Source organism: Oreochromis aureus, linkage group 3 (assembly GCF_013358895.1).
Source record: "Oreochromis aureus strain Israel breed Guangdong linkage group 3, ZZ_aureus, whole genome shotgun sequence".
Classification (NCBI taxonomy): Eukaryota; Metazoa; Chordata; class Actinopteri; order Cichliformes; family Cichlidae; genus Oreochromis; species Oreochromis aureus.
The window spans coordinates 53927125-53945934 of NC_052944.1; the positions used below are offsets into that span (position 1 = coordinate 53927125).

Here is an 18810-nt window from a genome sequence, read left to right on the forward strand (position 1 = left end):
CTGTCACCAACGGTATTTTCTCTTCTGGTTGGAAATTCAGCAAATCCATCCCTGGAAGAAATAGCTGACTTGGAACTCTTTGAAAAAGTCAAAGAGGTCACTATATGTGTACTTTATAAATCTTATAGTGAATTGGAAATAGTTTGTATTCCAGTTTTCTTTTGCAAAGAATGTTTATCCGGATCAGTCTGGCCATTGCTGAATGCCAAGTTTTTATATGTTGCTGCTGTATTCAACTAAGACTCAGCAGATAAGGGTAGACGAAAGAGTATATTTTCTTATTTTTTTTAAGCACATTGGAAACATATTTAAAAAATATGTGCAGTCATTTGACTTCCAATGTACACTTGGGCATATTGTGATTGTGTAGACCTCTAGTGGCTGGGTTCCTTCTAATAGGTTATAAAACTACGAAGTAACTTCCATAACAACCCCTTCCTCCGCTCTTTGTGATGCTAGATATCTCAAAGCACAACCCTTGAGGACCTTGAGAAGTCAAAAGAACCTCTGCTTGATTACTTGGCCAATGCAGGATGCCAGAGGCCTATGCGTTCACTAAGAGGCAGGCATCTGCTGGTACATGATATTGTCATGTTTCAGGTCATCCACAGGGTTCAAGGTCCATTGCAAAGGTATTTGGGTATTCTGTGTTTTTCAGATTCATTAAAATGGTGATAAAAATCTTACCTATTAATCAAAATGGTCAGTTAATGTCAGGTGTATAGTGTTGATTGTCATTTATGATTAGAAATATTTACTCATATGTGCTTAGAGTTTATAATCGATGGCATATTGATAGGGGTCTGATCCTTAGTAGTCTGCAAAGACTTTGTGTGCATTCCAGAGTGTTCTGGCATACACACTCACACCCTAGGGTCATGAGAGAGTTCGTATCTTCTCTTGGTGATATATGGTATAGCAAACACACGTATGTCTGTTTTAGTCTAAATGCCTTTTGTTTAGATGAACTGCCGGACTTCCAGCAGGTTTGGGGAAGTCAACATACACACACACTCACACAGGCATACACACACACACACACACACACACAGACTGGTACCCTTTGTTCACATGTTCGCCTATGTAAGATGTCATATGTTAATGGACCTATGCATATTCATATAACCTCATTAAAAGAACAGTTTTAAGAGGGAGCGGATGAGAGCAACTGGGGTCAGTCGAAGGATTGGCGCTCGTCCGGTTCTGTCCCTCGTGCGCGAGTAACACAAAGAACTTTACCTACTTCTGTCTTGCTTTGCTGTGTAGTAGAATTGTCTCGTTCCAGCGGTGGGTTTGTATTAGACAGACCCATCAGTTAATAACCTAGTATAATTGATTGTGCCAAATTTATAATATACAATTAACTTAGAAGCATGAAATTGCAGAATTGTTGAATAAAATATATTTGTGCTGTTTATCCAGATTTTGTGAAGGTCTAAAAACTCTTGGGGTTCTCGAGAAAATGAGAAGGCATCCAGACAGCTTTCGCCCTCTGTTCTGCTATGAGCCACATATGCTGACTGCTGACCAGGTGGATGATCTTTTCAACATTTATCTATCTCCAGAAGGAAGCAAAAGAAGAGCTGCTGAGGAGATGGTTGTTACCTTCTGAAGAGACTATCTCCAAGATGCAGGTAATTGTCACTTTAGTGCACAATAAATAGATGTAATAGATTTATAGTTTAGCATTTCTGAAATCTTTATTTTAAATAACATAATGTTATAATAATAACACCACATTACCCTCTTGGTTGTAGTAACATTTTTATATAGTTTTCTGAGACTATTGAAAGATGAAAAGCATGCTCTATAGTCATTGCAATAACAGTCATTAAGATTCTTGCTTTAGATGAATACTCCCTGACAATTTATGTTGGCCAAATGAAATAACCTTATAACACTTTTTCCTTCTCTGTTTTATGCAGAAGAAGAAGGACCTTCCAAATTACAGAAGATATTGGCCTTTGGAACTGGAGCAACTGCGGTGCCACCTATTGGCTTTTCCCCAGCACCCTCGATTGAGTTTATTCACAGAGGAGACGATGACTTCTCTTCTACAACAATTTTCCCTCTTGCCAACACATGTGTTAACTGCATCAAACTTCAAGGAGAAGTTTGATTTTGCATTAGGTAACACGGCTTTGGCAGGATATGAACACATTATACTGGAGGAGTTTGCGTGTTTCTCTTTTGTATTGGTCTCTCTACTGATTCAAAGTGAATATTAACTTGTTAAGGTTTTAATATTTCCAAATTTACCTACCTCAGTCGAATTGATGTTTTGAGACATCAATTTGACAAGAAGTAATTGTTCTTCAGGATTCATACAGGTAGATACCAATTGTTTAACAGCACTTCAGAAGTTTATTTAGATTGTTGAGTTTGAATATATATAAAATATTGTCTCACTTTACTCTTTTCATATGTATGTGCATCTGTTTTTGATATGGTTGTCTTTGTGTCTGTTTATTTTTTTGCCTGTTTTAGTTTCTGTTTGACAACAGAGCTGTTATTTTATAATTTTAAAGAAAATGGTTTTCAATATCTTGTTAGTTTCGATCAGATAACTTTTCTGAAATTGTTTTTATATTTTTTTTCATTTCTATGTTTTGCAAAATATTTGATCCAATGTAGAAGGTGTAAAGGTGAAGAAAACACATCTATTCCATGATTTCCATAATTTTCTATTGGATTCACTTGTTGAATAATGTTCATTGCAGTCTCATATATGTTGATGTCAATAACTGGAATTATGACATTATTGTTTGTTCGAAGTTCTGGTAATGGCCCTTCTTCATCAACGCCATAATTGTTATCAACATGAAAAATGTCATTTATAAACAACTGGATTCCATGGTTGTTCCACTGATTGACAAATTATGTTAATGCTCTTTCAATCCTTGATAAACAAACAGAATGCAGACAAAAAAGATGTAGCTCATTCAGTGAATACAACACACCCTGTCCTTCCATGAAGTTAAAGGTATTTATAAAGTGTCTTGATACAACTCTGTTGAGTTCTGCCCACAGTCTTTCAATTTTTTGGTTATGTACTGAAACACCTGTAATAACACTGCCTATTCCTCTTCTCTGTAACATAAAACAAGCAACTTGTATTTTTTCCATACCATGATCCCACCTGACCCTTAAGGGCAAACCAAAGTTTTATATTCCTTCCAAAAATAATGATAAGACACTTGAGGCTCTGTTATTGGATAAGGAACGTAAGTATATAATAGTTCGGCTGAAGCCATCAACACAGCCATGAAGGACCAAGCGCTATCTGATCAACTTGTGGTTTCCGTCAACATGCCTGTTGAGAGATCAGAAAGCATCACTACAGTTCCACATGTTTGTTCATATTATTTAGTAGTGAATTTCCTGACCCTGTGCTTAAAATAAAGTAGAGGTACCATTTTGTACATTTACTTCAACAACACCAGACCTCAGTGGCATAATTTTTTTTTTTTTTTCACACTACGTTTACCTGACACAATCGATGAATTCAGCAGTATACACATTAGACAACATCGAAATTGATGTACTATGAATCCCTCAAAATATTTAACATACTTAAGGCAATTTCTGTTTTTTTGGTTATTTTTTATTATTATTACCTTATGCTGATCATATAGATTAACTTCAGTAATGTTTTGGATGAAGGACCTTTAATTTTGACACAATGTGTTAATACTTTTAAACACAAGGCCTGAACACTATAGATCCTTTGCCGTATTGCATGATGGTGTCTAAATGCATGTCCAATAGGATCCAACGTTGAACTCTTAAGCCACGAGAACTCAGACTTCCAAGAATATATACTTCCCCCTGCATTTGTAGTGCTCTGTAGGAGGCCATTCAGTTCTTGATTTGACATATCCACATAGCTTAATGGCTCAACTCCCAAAGTTTGTCTGTGTCTGTACAGGGTTCTTTGACTTATTCCAAAGCATGATGCAATTAATAATAATGGATTGGATTTATATAGCGCTTTTCAAGGCACCCAAAGCGCTTTACAATTCCATTATTCATTCACACACTGGTGGAGGCAAGCTACAGTTGTAGCCACAGCTGCCCTGGGGCAGACTGACAGAAGCAAGGCTGCCATACCGTGCCATCGGCCCCTCTGGCCAACACAAGTAGGGTAAAGTGTCTTGCCCAAGGACCAGGGCAGAGAGCCCTGGTCCTCGAACCTGCGACCTTCCGGTTACAGATGCGCTTCCCAACCCCCAGCGCCACGGTCGCCCCATAATTGTCTTCCATGTCATACCAATGGAAACAAAGAAATCTGTTCAGCAGATATAGTGTATCGTGGCCGACCTGGATGACCACTCAAGGTTGTTGGGGGTAACAATCTGTGGGTCACATATGAAGATCTCTGTCTAGCATCATATTCATGTAGCAAGCTGCAAAAGCATCTATATAAGGATCCTAGTAGGTTGGTGGCAACCCTATTATTAGGATCATATCGAGATACAGCAGCAAGAAAATCTGATAGAGTTCGTGTATGATCATCTAGCTCTCAATAAAGCCGCTCTTGTCTGATATTGTCCGAATTTTCATTTTGCAGCACCTCAATACATTGCAGAGCACAAGTAAAACATTTTTCAACATCTTCTTCATTGGTTCTCACCTCAAACAACAAAGAATGTATGTAAAAAATGACAAGGATCCGATGTAATTTCAATGTAGATGAGATACTGTCAGACACAGTCTTTGCAGATTATATGGGCAGTTAGCATAGCCAGGATGCCCTGACTTGTTGCAATAGGCTGCTACCCAAAACAATGTTTGGATAGTCACTGGTGAAGGCAAAAAAAAAATTTCTATCATACCTCTAGCAGACTGTTGTAGACATTACCGTGTTACGGCGTTAGCGGTGCATTAATGTGTTGTTTGTGTTTCCTCACCTTCCTGTGTGTAACCCCTCTTAGTGTCTGGTGTTGTATGAGTAAAACTCTCTGGACTCGAGATGGGTAGAGCTCGGGTGTGGTTTATTTTTCCTGTTTGTGGGTCTCTGCAATAACATGGGACATGAATAACCATGGGTTTCCAGCAACAGGATTCCACCCAAACACAGCAAAAGCTTCATTGCTACTCACGGGATAAACAAATGATCGTATAGTGGAACTCTTAGTTTTCTCAAAATAAATAAAAAGCAAAAATTGATTGAAAAATAAAATGGCAAAAAAACTTATTACGGAAAATAAAATAAAAATATTACTGCATTGTGGTTTAGGTAAAAAAGACAAATGAATTCACTTAAATGCACATTCATGTGAAAATAAATAAACTTACAGACCAAAGCCAAAATTTCCTTTCATGTGCAATAGTACTTTGAAAAAGGCTGCCATGTACTGGGCAAAACTTAATAAGCAGTATTTCTTAAACAGAATTAGCCTGCAGCTCAACCAAATACTTGTTTCAAAATACACATACCTGCAATAACATGGGACATGAATAACCATGGGTTTCCAGCAACAGGATTCTGCCCAAACTATCAAGAGAATTTTCAAATTATCAGACACGACAGTCCAACACGTTCTCACTCCCAACTCATCAAATGTGTGACGCATGGTCAGGCTCCCTCTGCTTCACCTATCGATGCGCAGGGTACCCCCCTCGCGTCGAAAATTAACGTGCAGGGTCCTCTTATTGAATACTATAGAGCTCCCTAAACGTTGTTTATTGACGACAAGAGATTGCCGCGGAAGAGCCTGTTGTCCGTATATTTATATATATAATGTGATTCCGAAATCACATTATAGTGACGTATACAGAACACAATAAATTATATAATGTAAACAACTACCTGAGAAGCAGCAGATACAGCAGAAAAAAATAATTATAGGCTATTACTTTTGTATTGTTTATTGCATTGATGGAGGGAGAGGTGTATGCTGGGTACTGTTATCAGTCCATACAATGGGCGTTATTAGCAGAAATCAGTCCCATAGATATGGGCAATCTCCACCTGCTAGGTTGTTCAGAAGGTTGTTCTCATCCATCCAGATGGAGGATCACTGACAGGAGCGTGGAAGACTCCAGAATCCACTCTGGCTGGAATCCGGAGGATACAGCACATGAACACATGAGCCTTGTTTTTGCGCTGAGCGGGGTGGGGGGGCAGGGGCAACAACAAGAGACAACACCGTCACATTAGAGAGTTATAGCAATGAAAATGAGTGACACCAAGAAAAAAAAATCTGTAACCATTTCAATTTTATTCACAATACATAGGCAGAATGTAGAGTCTGCAACTAAAGGAAGTCTGTGACCCCACCAAGACAGAAATCAATTGATAAAGACCTGTCAAAATTGATTGCACTTGATTTCCAACTATTTTCAGTTGCAAAGAGTAATAAAATTGTAAAGTAATGCTACTCTTACTTGGGTACAATTTCTGGATACTCGTCCCACCTCTGCTAGCGTTTTACCTCCCTCAAGGTTACTTCTTCCCTCCGTATGCGTTGTTCATACAGAATAATGAGCAAGATTGTGTTTTGGTCGGACTTTCCAAAAGCTGGGTGTGAAACAACTTTGTATTCCTGCTTGTATGGCATGTAATAATGGTCCAAGATTCTATCTCCCCTCGTCAGACATGTGACAAGTTGATAAAAGTTCGGCATGACTTGTGCAAGGTTTGCTTTATTAAAATCTCTTGCTACAATGAGGGCTCAGGCTGTGTCCTTGTCTTGAAACACACTCAGCACATCATGTAGTTCAATCAGAGCCATACCTGCGCCCACTTGGGTTGGGATGTAGACCACTTTGGCGGTTACTGAACTCGTGGGGCGGGTACTAAGGGTCATACTTAATGCTCAGGTATTCAAGACATGGCGAGCAACCGCTGGAGAGAGTAGAGATGCTCCTGGTGTCGCACCACTTTCTGTTTACCATGAAACACACTCCTCCACCTTTGGCTTTGTTCGACTCAGCCATTCTGTCCGCACGGAGCACAGAGATTGACACCGATGCAATTACGGCCCAGTCAGCCATGTCTCAGTGAAGCACGGAATGTTGCAGTCCCTCATGTCTCGTTGAAAGGTTGCCCTCAGATCGTCTAGTTTGTTCTCCAACAATTATACGTAAGCTAGCAGGATGCTGGGCAGTGGTGCACAGTGCACCTGTTGCCTCAGTCTGTTCTGAATGCCAGCACGTTTACCTCGGCGCTTCTTTGTTCTTCGCCTCGGGTGAGCTTCCTGTCTATTGTTGTTGTCTGTGCCACATAGTATCTCCGTCGGCCAGGACAGGTTGGGTTTAAAAGTGTCCAAGGTTATGAGTTCAAACTCGTTACCAATATTGAGAAGTGATGTGCTGTCGTAAACCATAAAACTGGAAGATTTTGGAATGTATAACAAAGCAACAAATAAGTAAACAACTAAAAAGGTGCATAGTCTGAGTGGAGCCATCAGGAAGGCATCTGGACATGGCTGCTCCATCTTTACCCTAAAAGACTGGCAGTTGCAATTGCAGCAAAAGGTGGTTCTACAAAGTATTGACTCAGGGGGCTGAATAATTACGCACACCCCACTTTGCAGTTATCCATCTCACCTGCAGCAGCATCACAGACCACGTCCCGTCACAATATGGTATTGATATATACTGCAAACTCTGTCTGAGTAACAACAACATGAACACCACACAGAGCTCTGCAATGCTAAAGATTTTTTCTTTAGTTGGTTTGGTGTTGACCACTAATCTGTTAACGATCACTGATCAATAGTTGAGAAAAAAACCTTTGCTCTGCTCCCATCTAATGGTTATTGTTGGTATACCTATGCAAGGTGACCAGAAAAATTAAAAATGGTATGGCATCTAGAGACTTACTAAATCTGCATACAAAACTATGAAACTGTGAGTGTGTGTCTGTGGGTGTGTGGCAAATTTTATTTTATTGATGATTTCATTTTCCAGCCTCGACTGTCCTCTACAGTAAAGATAGGACTAGAGGTATCATTAGAAAAAAACAAAACCATGTGCACTGTCCCCCTTTAAGATCTGGTAACAGGGCAGAGGTCATATCATACTGGATGCTCTGTGAGTGGTTTTTTTTTTTTGTTTTTTTTACATGAGTAATGCATGTTACCCATTTTACTAATATATGAAAACACTATTTACACAACAAATCAATCATTTGGAGAAACTTTCTCATTTAATGATTTTTTAAATTATTTTTAGTACTTTCAACATTGTAACAAACTACAAACTAAAGACACAAAATATGCTAAGCTAGATATATGGAATTATGTAGCAAAGAAAAAAAATACATAATTCTAAATATGCCTTATAACATAGACTCCTCAAAGTAGCCACTGTTTGCTTTGTTGACTGCACTGCAAACCCTTGGCCTTCTCTCAATGAGCTTCACGATGTAGTCCGAGTGTTGGTTGTTAAGCTTAACGTGGGAATGCTTTACAAACATTCAGAGATAAACTTGCACACTTGCTTTAATTCTCTGGTATAGCTTGCTCAGAGATGACATGCCGGTTGGGAAGCACGTAGCGAGCTCTATGATGTGAAGCATACTGCTCTGATGTGCTGAGGTCACTACCTGCGTTATGTCATGTCACAAGTTTTGTGAGGTGGTTTTGTGATATTTAATCGATCAGATCACATTTTTATTTCTCCCTGATATCCGATCCAGTAACTTAGGTCAGGATCAGACTGATAGCAATACTGTATATTGGATCATTCCATTTCTAGTAGATACCACCATGGTCTTGCAGAGAATCACATCAACCACTATTCCTTAAATATTTAGGTGATGAATTATTAGTTGAAGGTGCGGGAAACGGGGATACCAGGAAGGCAACTCAACAGAAATGAGCCTCCCAAATCATTTGTGCAAGATGACCCCAAATCAGTTGACAGTCACTCAGTGAGGCAATGGCCTTTTTAATTATTTTGTTGTTATTTTATACTTTTTAAAATTAAGCTAAAAAAGAGGGGCTCAAATGAGGAAGAAGAAAAGAGAACAGAATATTTAGGACTGCCAGGACCTTCAGTTTAAGCACTGTTGTCTTTGATTGTTGTTTATTATGCTGAACACAAGGCCCAGAAGATGAAGTCATGTCAAGTAATTTGTGATTTTCTGAAGGTATTTGAACACTGTTATGACCTACATGTTGAAAATATGTGCTTATACTCTAATGGGTGTGTGATATATCTAGAAGCTGGTTCAAAGAAATAAGTCAGGTGCAGTGGTTGATGTGTTTTTCTTGTTTGTTTCAAGCTTATGTACTTGATATTTGATTTTCTTTTCAGCTTTAGTCTTGATAATAAAGTGACTCGCCTTATGAGCTTCCCCATGGTGCTGATGAAAAGCTAGAATGATGCTATTGATTGAGAGAGAGAGAGAGAGAGAGAGAGAGAGAGAAATAACAGAAGTGGGGATTCAAAATTCAAGTGAGTCAAATAATATTTTTATTCTGTCTTTATTTACTGATTCCTTTAACATTACTCAAAGATGTCACTAGGTGGCGCATGGCGCTAAGTAGAAATGGAAACCACCTTAGATGCAAGTGCTGCAGATCAAGTTCTGCAGTCAAGCTGTAAACAAGCTCATGTCATATTCATCTTTCTTTTAAAATACTGGCAACATAACCCTCATAAAGGCACCATCCAGATCACTGTGTCTCATGTACAAAACCCTTATCATCTCTCACAGAAATCCTTAAAGCAGTCCAGTCATATTTACCTTTTAAAACTGATGATAACATCATTGCATCATTAAAGTGGCTCTGCTAATGTTAGGATATTTTCAATGGGCTAATATTAGTGCTTTGCTCTGAATATTAACACCCACTCTTTAGGAGAATGTCGGAGGCATAAACCTGTATGCACATGTAAATATAACTCTGGTATCTCTGGCAACACTGTAAATCACAACTGATGTAGTTTAGTGGTATGAATCCTGAATAAAAAAGTGAATGTGAAATGACTACATGTTGTACTGAAGGGAGCACTAGTGTGACTTTCTGGTTATAAATGGAATTACTGAGGTTTAACCTATATAACAGCAGCTCTGGTTGTTTGAAAACTATTTAGAGTTGTTTCAAGTCTGTTTTTGTGTCTGATGCAAAACATCACTGAGACTGTGAGAACACAGCTTTGTTGTTGACTCTGGTGTCCCACCAGTTTAATATCTATACAACTACACGGTGCAAAATATTCATTTAGTCAGTGCTTTCTTATTGGTGAGTGATTTCCAATGACTTAAAGCAACTTGAGCTTTCTTATAGTGCTACATGAAAATTTAGTTATAAGCTGTTAGTATTACTGTGACTGACTAAGCCATCACTGGTATAATGTAAGTATAACAAAGGTGAACCTTAAAAAGCTACAAATAGATTTGAAAGCATCAGTCTGTGTTCTCTTTCGCCTACCACAGCAACAGCTCTGCTTCTCTATTTACAATCTTTACATAGTTGTTTCACAAAGGTCATACAGGAAGCGTCTATTGGTTGGTATGTGGCAAGACATCATGGAGGTCAGAGCTCTGTGCATCAGACTGTGTAAGTACTGTCTCAGTTTATACATTAAAATCAAAATATAAAGTATTTGTTAAGGTTAACAGTGTTGTTAAAATGCTGTGATGATTTAAAGCTTTCACGAGGCAGAAACCTTTATTGACACCTCAGAAATGTAACAAGGAATAGCACTGTTAACTCTAAGAGTTGGCAAGTTTGAAGATGTAGGGTCATCTTTTAGTAACTATTTTTTTGTATTTTCAGTGATAACTGTGCTGATCCTGCTGTGTGCACATGCTCAGAAAGTTGGTGAGTAATATCTGTTTACTTGTTATCATTTTGCTATAAGAAAAAAATATGATTTATTTAAACACCAAAAAGGTCAATCACCACCTCTACTGGTTTTAGTCACATTTTATTGGCTATCATAGCTTTCATTTATTGTAAAACTAAAACCCGGCAATCTGATAATTTAGCAATAAACTGAATCTTTTTTTTTTTTTTTTTGACAGATGCAGTTTCTCTTCGTGTTGTTCCAAACAAATCCCAGTTTTTTGAACATGAGTCAGTTAGTTTTTACTGTGAGGAGAGCTCTCATGGATATGTGTTATATAAGAAGAACGAGGAAGTAAAGCAATGCAACAAAACCAGTAGGAAACCAACAGCTTCAACAACAGGTTCACAGTGCACCATTGATTGTATTTATAGATATGACAATGGAGAATACTGGTGTGGGACAGCAGGAGGGAAGAGAAGCAACAATATCTACATCACTGTCACTGGTACGAGTGAATGAAGGCAGTAATATTTTGTCACAAACAAACACAAGTTCAACATTTTAAAATTCTAAGTCACTTGTTGTTCAGATGGTTCTGTGATCCTGGAGATTCCTGCTGTTCCTGTGATGGAGGGAGAAGATGTGAGTCTGCGCTGCAGAAACAAGATGCTTTCCTCCAGCATCGCAGCTGATTTCTATAAATATGGGCGTCACATAGGGAGCAGCGTCACAGGAAACATGACCATCCACAGAGTTTCCAAGTCTGATGAAGGACTTTACAAGTGCAAGATCTCAGGAGGTGAAGAATCATCAGAGAGCTGGCTGTCTGTTTCTCTGCCATGTCTCACAGGTGAGAAACAGCAATTTTTCAAAATATTTATACATATGTGTGAAACAAATATTTTAAGATGCTCTTTTTTTCTGAAAAAGATTTTAAGTAAAGCTGTTAAGTCTGTTTTTATGCTTCGTGGGGTTAATTAATCAATTATTTAAGAAGGCTATTTGAATGTTTTAGAGAAATTGACTGCAAGATTTGTAACATTTTAAACACTGTGCAAATGTGAAGAAGTTAATTACCATTTCACTGTACAGCTTCCACACCCTGGATAATTGCTACTATTTTACTGACCACTCTAATTGTGATTATCGTGGTGATGGGACTCTATCTCTTCCGCAAAGATTTGTACAGAGGTAAAGAAAAGGAACACATCTATATATATATATGTGAGTTACTTTAAATTCTGTTGTTGCAGTAATTTTTCCTTTTTCTTTTCTTTTTTTTATTTATTACGGCATTGGTCTACTGGTCAATAGCATATGGTTCAGGCCCAAAAGAAGATCCAACAGGACAGAACACAAACAGTAAGAAATCTACTATTAGGGGGCACTAGCCAGCCTCCATTTATTAGGATCACATGAAAGTCTGTGAAGGTTCTCAGTCATCCAGGTCATCGTAGTCTAAGAAGCTTGAAAAGAAAAGCATCTGCACTTCTTTAAGTTGCTTGAAGACGTTTCACCTCTTATCCAAGAAGATTCTTCAGTTCTAGGGTCAAATGGTGGAGAGTCCCAGATTTAAACCCAGTGGAAGTTTCCCCCCGAGATGGACAAAGGACCCTCTAATGATCCTCTACCTAATCACATGAGCCAAGGTGTGAACATGGGTGTAGGTCACAATCAGCCAGGGTTTCAGGTGAGCTCATTGTGAAACCTGGCCCCACCCTATCATGTGATAGGGTTTAAGTTGCTTGAACATCTTCAAGCACCTTAAAGAAGTCCAGATGTCCAAGCTCCTTAAATCACATAAAAAGCTTTTAAAACACAAGGCAGACTAAGTTTTGGGTTGTTTTTTGTTGTTGCTGTTGTTGTTTTACCCTTTTTAAGAAAAACTGCGGAATTTGATGTGACACTTAGGTGTCACATTTTAACAAGGCATGTTTGAATGTTCACTTCCTGGACTCACACCTCAGATAAAGTATCTAATATGAAGGTCATGAGTTTGCTCATACAAGTCAGAATGCTTGTGCTTGTTTTATAACCCAAGGCATGCCTTCAGCTTCCATTACAACTAATGTAAATTAGAAATATTTTTTTATATTTTATACATACTTGAAAATTATTACTTAAAAAGCCCACAAGTTAAAAAAACAAACAAAACAAAAACACAAAAACATGAACGTATTTTATTTCATTTTGCATAAATGGACTAAGGTTTTTATTTATTTACTTATTTTAATAACTGTGAAGGAGAAATACACCCTTTTCAATTCCATTTGGTTTTACCAAATCACAGCAATAGTCACCTGAGGCACTTTATATTTGTAATGTAAAGACCTAAAGTAATACACCAGAAACTCAACAATTAAATGATTCAATTTCACTTTTTTTGTGAATCTCTAAATCAAGTACGGTGTGTAGTATTTAGTAATGAGTGTTTAGTCGTGTGTTTAGGAATTGTACATAGCTTACAGCTAGCTTGTGCTTTTCCTGTTAGCAGTGATGGTTATGTTTCCTAATTTGGAATATCAGAAAACATCACATTAGTTCTGTTAAATACAAGAAAAAGCATACATGGGTCATCACGAATTTTACTATGGTTATCTCCTCCCTCACTCCCACTGTTTGTCTCCATCAGATGAAGCTGAATTGTGTCCTAATCCAGTTTATCATTCTTTGGGCCAGGGTGGCACTCAACCTCTTGGTAAGATTCATTGTGATATTATCATATATTTCTGTTTTGGTAATAATGTGATAGAAAAGCAATAAGTCATAACATTTAGTAAAATCTGCTGTCTCCCCCTGGAAAAACCTAAGTCATCAGTACCACTCATCTTTCAACCCTTCATTATCTTCATAGCTGCTTTCATTTCTTCCTTACTAATGCGCTGTACTTGCTGATTCACTAACTCTCCTCGATGCCCCCCTCATGCTCTCTCATTTGCTAACCCCTTCCATTGAATGCTTGCCTACACTTATTCATTCCGCCATTAAGTCTCATCGTCTTCTTTTGTCTGTCCACCAAACACTTTCTTGACCCTAACAGAACAGGTTTCAGCACAGCCATTTTCATAATTTCACAAAACCATCCTTCTAACAAAAACGTTTACTTCCAAACACTGCAAATAAATTACTATTTTGTTGCTAGCATAGTATTTCTACCACACTGTGGTGGCATCTGCTATCTTTTGTGCTGTGGTGGGCTGGAGTGGTGGAATGGCAGAGAGGGACATGGGGAAACTCAACAAACTGGTCAGGAGGGCCAGCTCTGTCCTGGACTGTCCGCTGAAGTCCATTCAGCAGGTTGGGGAGTAAAGGATGTTGCCTAAGCTAACATCCATCATGGACAACACCTCCCACCCCCTGCATGAGACTGTACGAGCACTGAGCAGATTGTTCAGCAGTAAACTTTTTACACCCACAGTGTAGGAAGGAGCGCTACCGCAGGCCATTCTTACCAGCAGCTGTCAGACTCTATAACACACACACACTCATGTACATAACCCTGTACATATTTTATTTGTTCGTATTTCAGTTGCTTTTGTATATAGGACTACCTTGTGTCTTTTTTTCTATTTTTTCTTTATTCCTTTCACTGTAAGAGCTGTGTAACACCCACATTTCTCATTCGTTGGATAATAAAGGTTTATTCTATTCTAGTCTATAAATAGTATCACATTGTTTCTGGTTTTGCTACATAGGTATTGTTACATGTCTTGCCTCTGTTGATTACCACATCATATACATTTCAGTCTGACATTATTCAGCTAAAGTCCAAAACTGTTATTTTGAATTCCCTTAATAATGTTATAATTATTTATGTTGTAATTACATTGTTCTTCCTGTTTATTGCATCTATTATCACAATTTGAACAATGTTATTTCAGAGATATGATGAAAAGTGTTGCAGATAACTGTTTGAATTACATACAATTTTGATAACCAAAATATTCAATTCTATCTCTCTTCAAAGCAGAAACAATGAAATCTGCTGTTGCATACAAACCTTCACAAGATATCTACCAACCTGTGGCAGAGGAACCTTTCTATTCTACAATTAAAAAACATGCGGATCACTGAGTGAGACTGAAAACAAGGAAGTGACTTAGAAATATCCTGTATTGTTTATCATGTATCATTTTGCAGTCAGTTAAAATCTGTGTATTGTGTATTTGTAAGTGCTTACTGTATTACAGGTCTCTGTATAATGATACGTAAAGAATTCACAATGATTAGAAATGTGAAAACAAATTTACTTCAGATTTGGTGTCAATTCACAAATGAAACTGAATTAAATTGAGTTTCAAATGTTACAGGTGATCACATTAGATAATAGCTCATCTGGAGGTTACTTTTTTGAGCTTTCTTTCTCAGTTACAAATGAGGCCCAGTGGAGTAAAGGTATAAAAAAGAGACAGAAAAACAAAGAGAAATCATCATGTTTCCAACCTTGTTCGCATGGTCAAACTATAAACATGGTTGTGGATAAAATAATTCATTTATTGCTAATGATATATTTCACAAATCAGCTATTAATATCATTATAACTTAATATAATGAATGAAGTGCTTTGATTTTATTCTGTGTGGATTTTTGTGCCCCCTGCATCCAAGTACTGTGTGTGTAGGTGTGTGTGTCTGTGTACTTCATGAGGACATAGCATTTGGTCTTCACAAGACAAAACCCTCCATCCTCATAATTTTGAAGTCATTTTTGAGGTTCAAGGCTCCCTTCATTGACTTTCTGTCAATTTTAGGATACACTTTTAAAGATTTAATTAATTAATTTTATGATCCTGATTCTGAATGGGCTGACACCGCTGCATCAGTCTGACGATATTCATGGTCACACTCTTATTAGGTCATCCAATGAAATGATCCTAAATAATCCAAGATCTAGACTTAGAAAAAACTGAGGTTAAAAACTGAGGTGGCCGAGCTCTTCCAGTTGTTGCCCCTAATGTCTAGAATGCATCACCACTTCATGTTAGAACTGCCCAAACTGATTCTACAGTACTTTTAACTGTTTATTCTTTAGTCTTTGATTCAAGCTAAACTTTGAGTTCTCTAGCATATTGAGACTATCTCTCCACCGATACATATTCCATATGTACGGGGTACGACCCCCCTTGGTCGTGGCGTGTGGATATTTCTTTAAGACACTGCGGCACGCCCGGCTACACCCCACAGCTTACGTATAAAACAGCTGTGCGGACGTGAAACTGGTGATAGTTTGATTGGAACGCGTCTCCGAGCGGCCTCACGGTGGAGAGATAGTCTCTCACTAAGAGAACCAAGGTTACACTGTAACCTTATGATCTTGTAATGTTCTTTCTTCTCATCATTATTATTATTTCTTTACTTGTTCAACATAGATGTTATCCATGGACATGTAGTGTTTTATTTTAGTTTAGTTTAATCATCAAATAAAGGAATTGAAAAATAAACAGGATCTTCTTTGTTTCAGATACAGTTTCTTTTTATATCCTTCCAAACAGATTACAGTTCTTTGAATACAGTAACAGTAGTATTTTATTGTGAAGGGGTCCTTTATTGTGCATAAAATGGAAAATAGACTGCTGCAGCAAAATTAATAGGTCAACACCAGCAGGATCATCCTGCTTCTTTAAACATATTACAGATGACAGTGGAGAGTACTGAGACTGAAGGAGGAAAAAGAAGCAACATTATCAACATCTCTGCCACTTGGACCTTTGCAGAAAGAACATTATTTTATGATTAACCCTAATAAAAGTTAATATTAATTAAATACCAAATGCAGACTCGATGTACTGAACTACTGATGTTCAACGTGACTTTGCTCACTGAGGGTGCCAGATACCGCTGGTTTAAGAGCAGCATTAATGTAGAGTCAGTTAGTCTTGACTATATTCAGTATCTGTGAATATTTCAGATACAGTGTAGAAGTGGATGATCTGATTGTTTACATCTATTTATTTCATCCAAAAAATTATAATTTTTTAGCTTAGTTCAAAAAATGAATGCAAGAAATCCAACCGCTGAAATTGTGACTTAGTCATAACTATAGTGAACAGCAAACATCATCACTGATGTTATTGTGGTTACCTGTCTCTGTGTCTTTTTAACACAAGATGAATGTGGACTGTCCTCTAGACCCATAAATAGACTTTAGGCCTGTGTGACACTAAACTGTGATTAAAACCTTATAACAGTGTCATTGATATTAAGCAATATTAGAAACTTTCCCAAGTACTTTGCAACAATCTAAGGCAAATACATGTTTTATTAAGTAAAAATAAAGTATCAGGTAAACTGATTTAATTCCACCTGTTTTGATAGCAGAACCAGGAACCATCGCAGAATTGCCCACAGCTTGTGTGTTTTCTACTATGCCCAAGCCATAGTAAAAAATCACTGACTGATGCACAACAGATGCTCTGAAAGCTAATGTTTAAAATCAAGAACACGTTGCTGTGTGACATGCTGAAAAACAATTAGTTTAGTTACTTTTTTTTCTTTGCCCTTCCTTTATGCCTCAGAGTGAGCAGAGAGAGAACTGACTGATGACATAAGCAAGAGTGAAAACAATGAAGTCATCCAGATTTATCCAGCGTGTACTTGAACAAGCTGTACAGTACGTTTTCAGATCAGATTTAGTGCGCATGTCTATAAATTGATATAGCTTGTGTGTGTTCAGTTAGCTACAGCTGCAAGCCAGACCCATGTGGTTCTTAGTATATATAAAGTTTGCATACTAACAAAAGCACGTTTGTTATTTAGATGTTGAACTTAACGTGATGGAACTTGTTCCACCTGCTTTGTTTTTTACAAGTGTATAATTGCTGTTACAAGAAAAGAGCTGCATTAGCTCTCAAAGGCACTCACTGTGGTTAACCCCTGATCTTAAGGTGTTTTTTTTTCCCGAAACAGACACACCAAGTTTGTGGTCAGCAGTCAAATACACCTGTGAAGCACGACTCTGTACATGTCTGTAACTGAAATGTGGTTGAAGTGAAAAAGTGGTGTGTTGTTTAATGCTGCGGCTACATCTATTCAACAAAGCCAAATAAAATAAGAAGCCTTTCTGTATTTGTTTGGTCAGACTGTATGAAAACAGAAGACAGGAGCTGAGTGGGTGTTAGTGATGTTATAATACAGAAGACAAGTGAGGTGGTGCACAAATGGTGGTTATTTTTTTGTGCAGAATATAAAATCTGATTTGAAGCAGAGTGATTAAATCTTTAGGATGAAAGCTGACTTCTGTTTCCTACACAGACACACGTACACATATCACTGATCACATCACATGCTCATAGAGACACACACGTCAGATGTTCTCTGTTGCAGACACACATGACACATGTGAGTGTTTTATCTGTTGCATGATTAATGAGATGTTTGTGTGACCACAGAGTTAATAAAAGGCTGTAGGGGAGGCTGGCTCTCGGGAGTTGTCTGGGATCAGGAGAGGAGCTTAGAGCTCCAAGCCCCTGGTCCTATCAGCTCCCCTTGCAAGTTAAAATGGATGGAGCTCTGTCTTGCTTTGTTCATGGGAATAAGTCTAAACCAGCGGGGCCTGCGAAGCACAGACCTAACAGTCAGCATTCGGATGACTCTCTACCACTACACTTAGTCTCTCAGAAATAGCAACAACATCTGGACACCACACAGAGCTTCGCAATGCTAAAGGGTTTTTTTTTTTTTGAATGGTTTAGTGGTGACGGGTAATCTGTTAACGATCAGAGATCAGTAGTTGAGAAAAAACCTTTGCTCTGCTCCCATCTAATGGTTATTGTTGGTATTGCTATGCAAGGTGACCAGAAAAGTTATAAAACGGCACGGCATCTACAGTCTTATTAAATCTGCATACAAAACTATGAAACTGTGAGTGTGTGTCTGTGGGTGTGTGGCAAAGTTTTATCTATTGACACTTTAATTTTCCAGCTCAAACTGTCCTCTACAGAAAAGATAGGACTTGAGGAATGAAAGGAAAAAGAACAAACAATGTGCACTGTCCCATTTTCAGATTTGGTAACAGGGCAGAGGTCATATCATACTGGATGCTCTGGGACTGTTTCTATTTTTA

General features: G+C 38.0%; 1 protein-coding gene across 1 annotated transcript; it reads left to right on the forward strand.

Annotated features, from left to right (window-relative positions):
* The first annotated feature begins 10400 nt into the window (after positions 1-10400).
* LOC120434501 (low affinity immunoglobulin gamma Fc region receptor II-like) lies at positions 10401-16157 on the forward strand. Its single transcript, XM_039602675.1, has 8 exons — positions 10401-10517; positions 10737-10781; positions 10985-11254; positions 11339-11599; positions 11842-11940; positions 12064-12111; positions 13382-13447; positions 14717-16157. Exons 1-8 carry the CDS (start codon positions 10472-10474, stop codon positions 14821-14823), a joined length of 942 nt encoding a protein of 313 aa, XP_039458609.1. The 5' UTR covers positions 10401-10471; the 3' UTR covers positions 14824-16157.
* The last annotated feature ends 2653 nt before the right edge of the window (positions 16158-18810 follow it).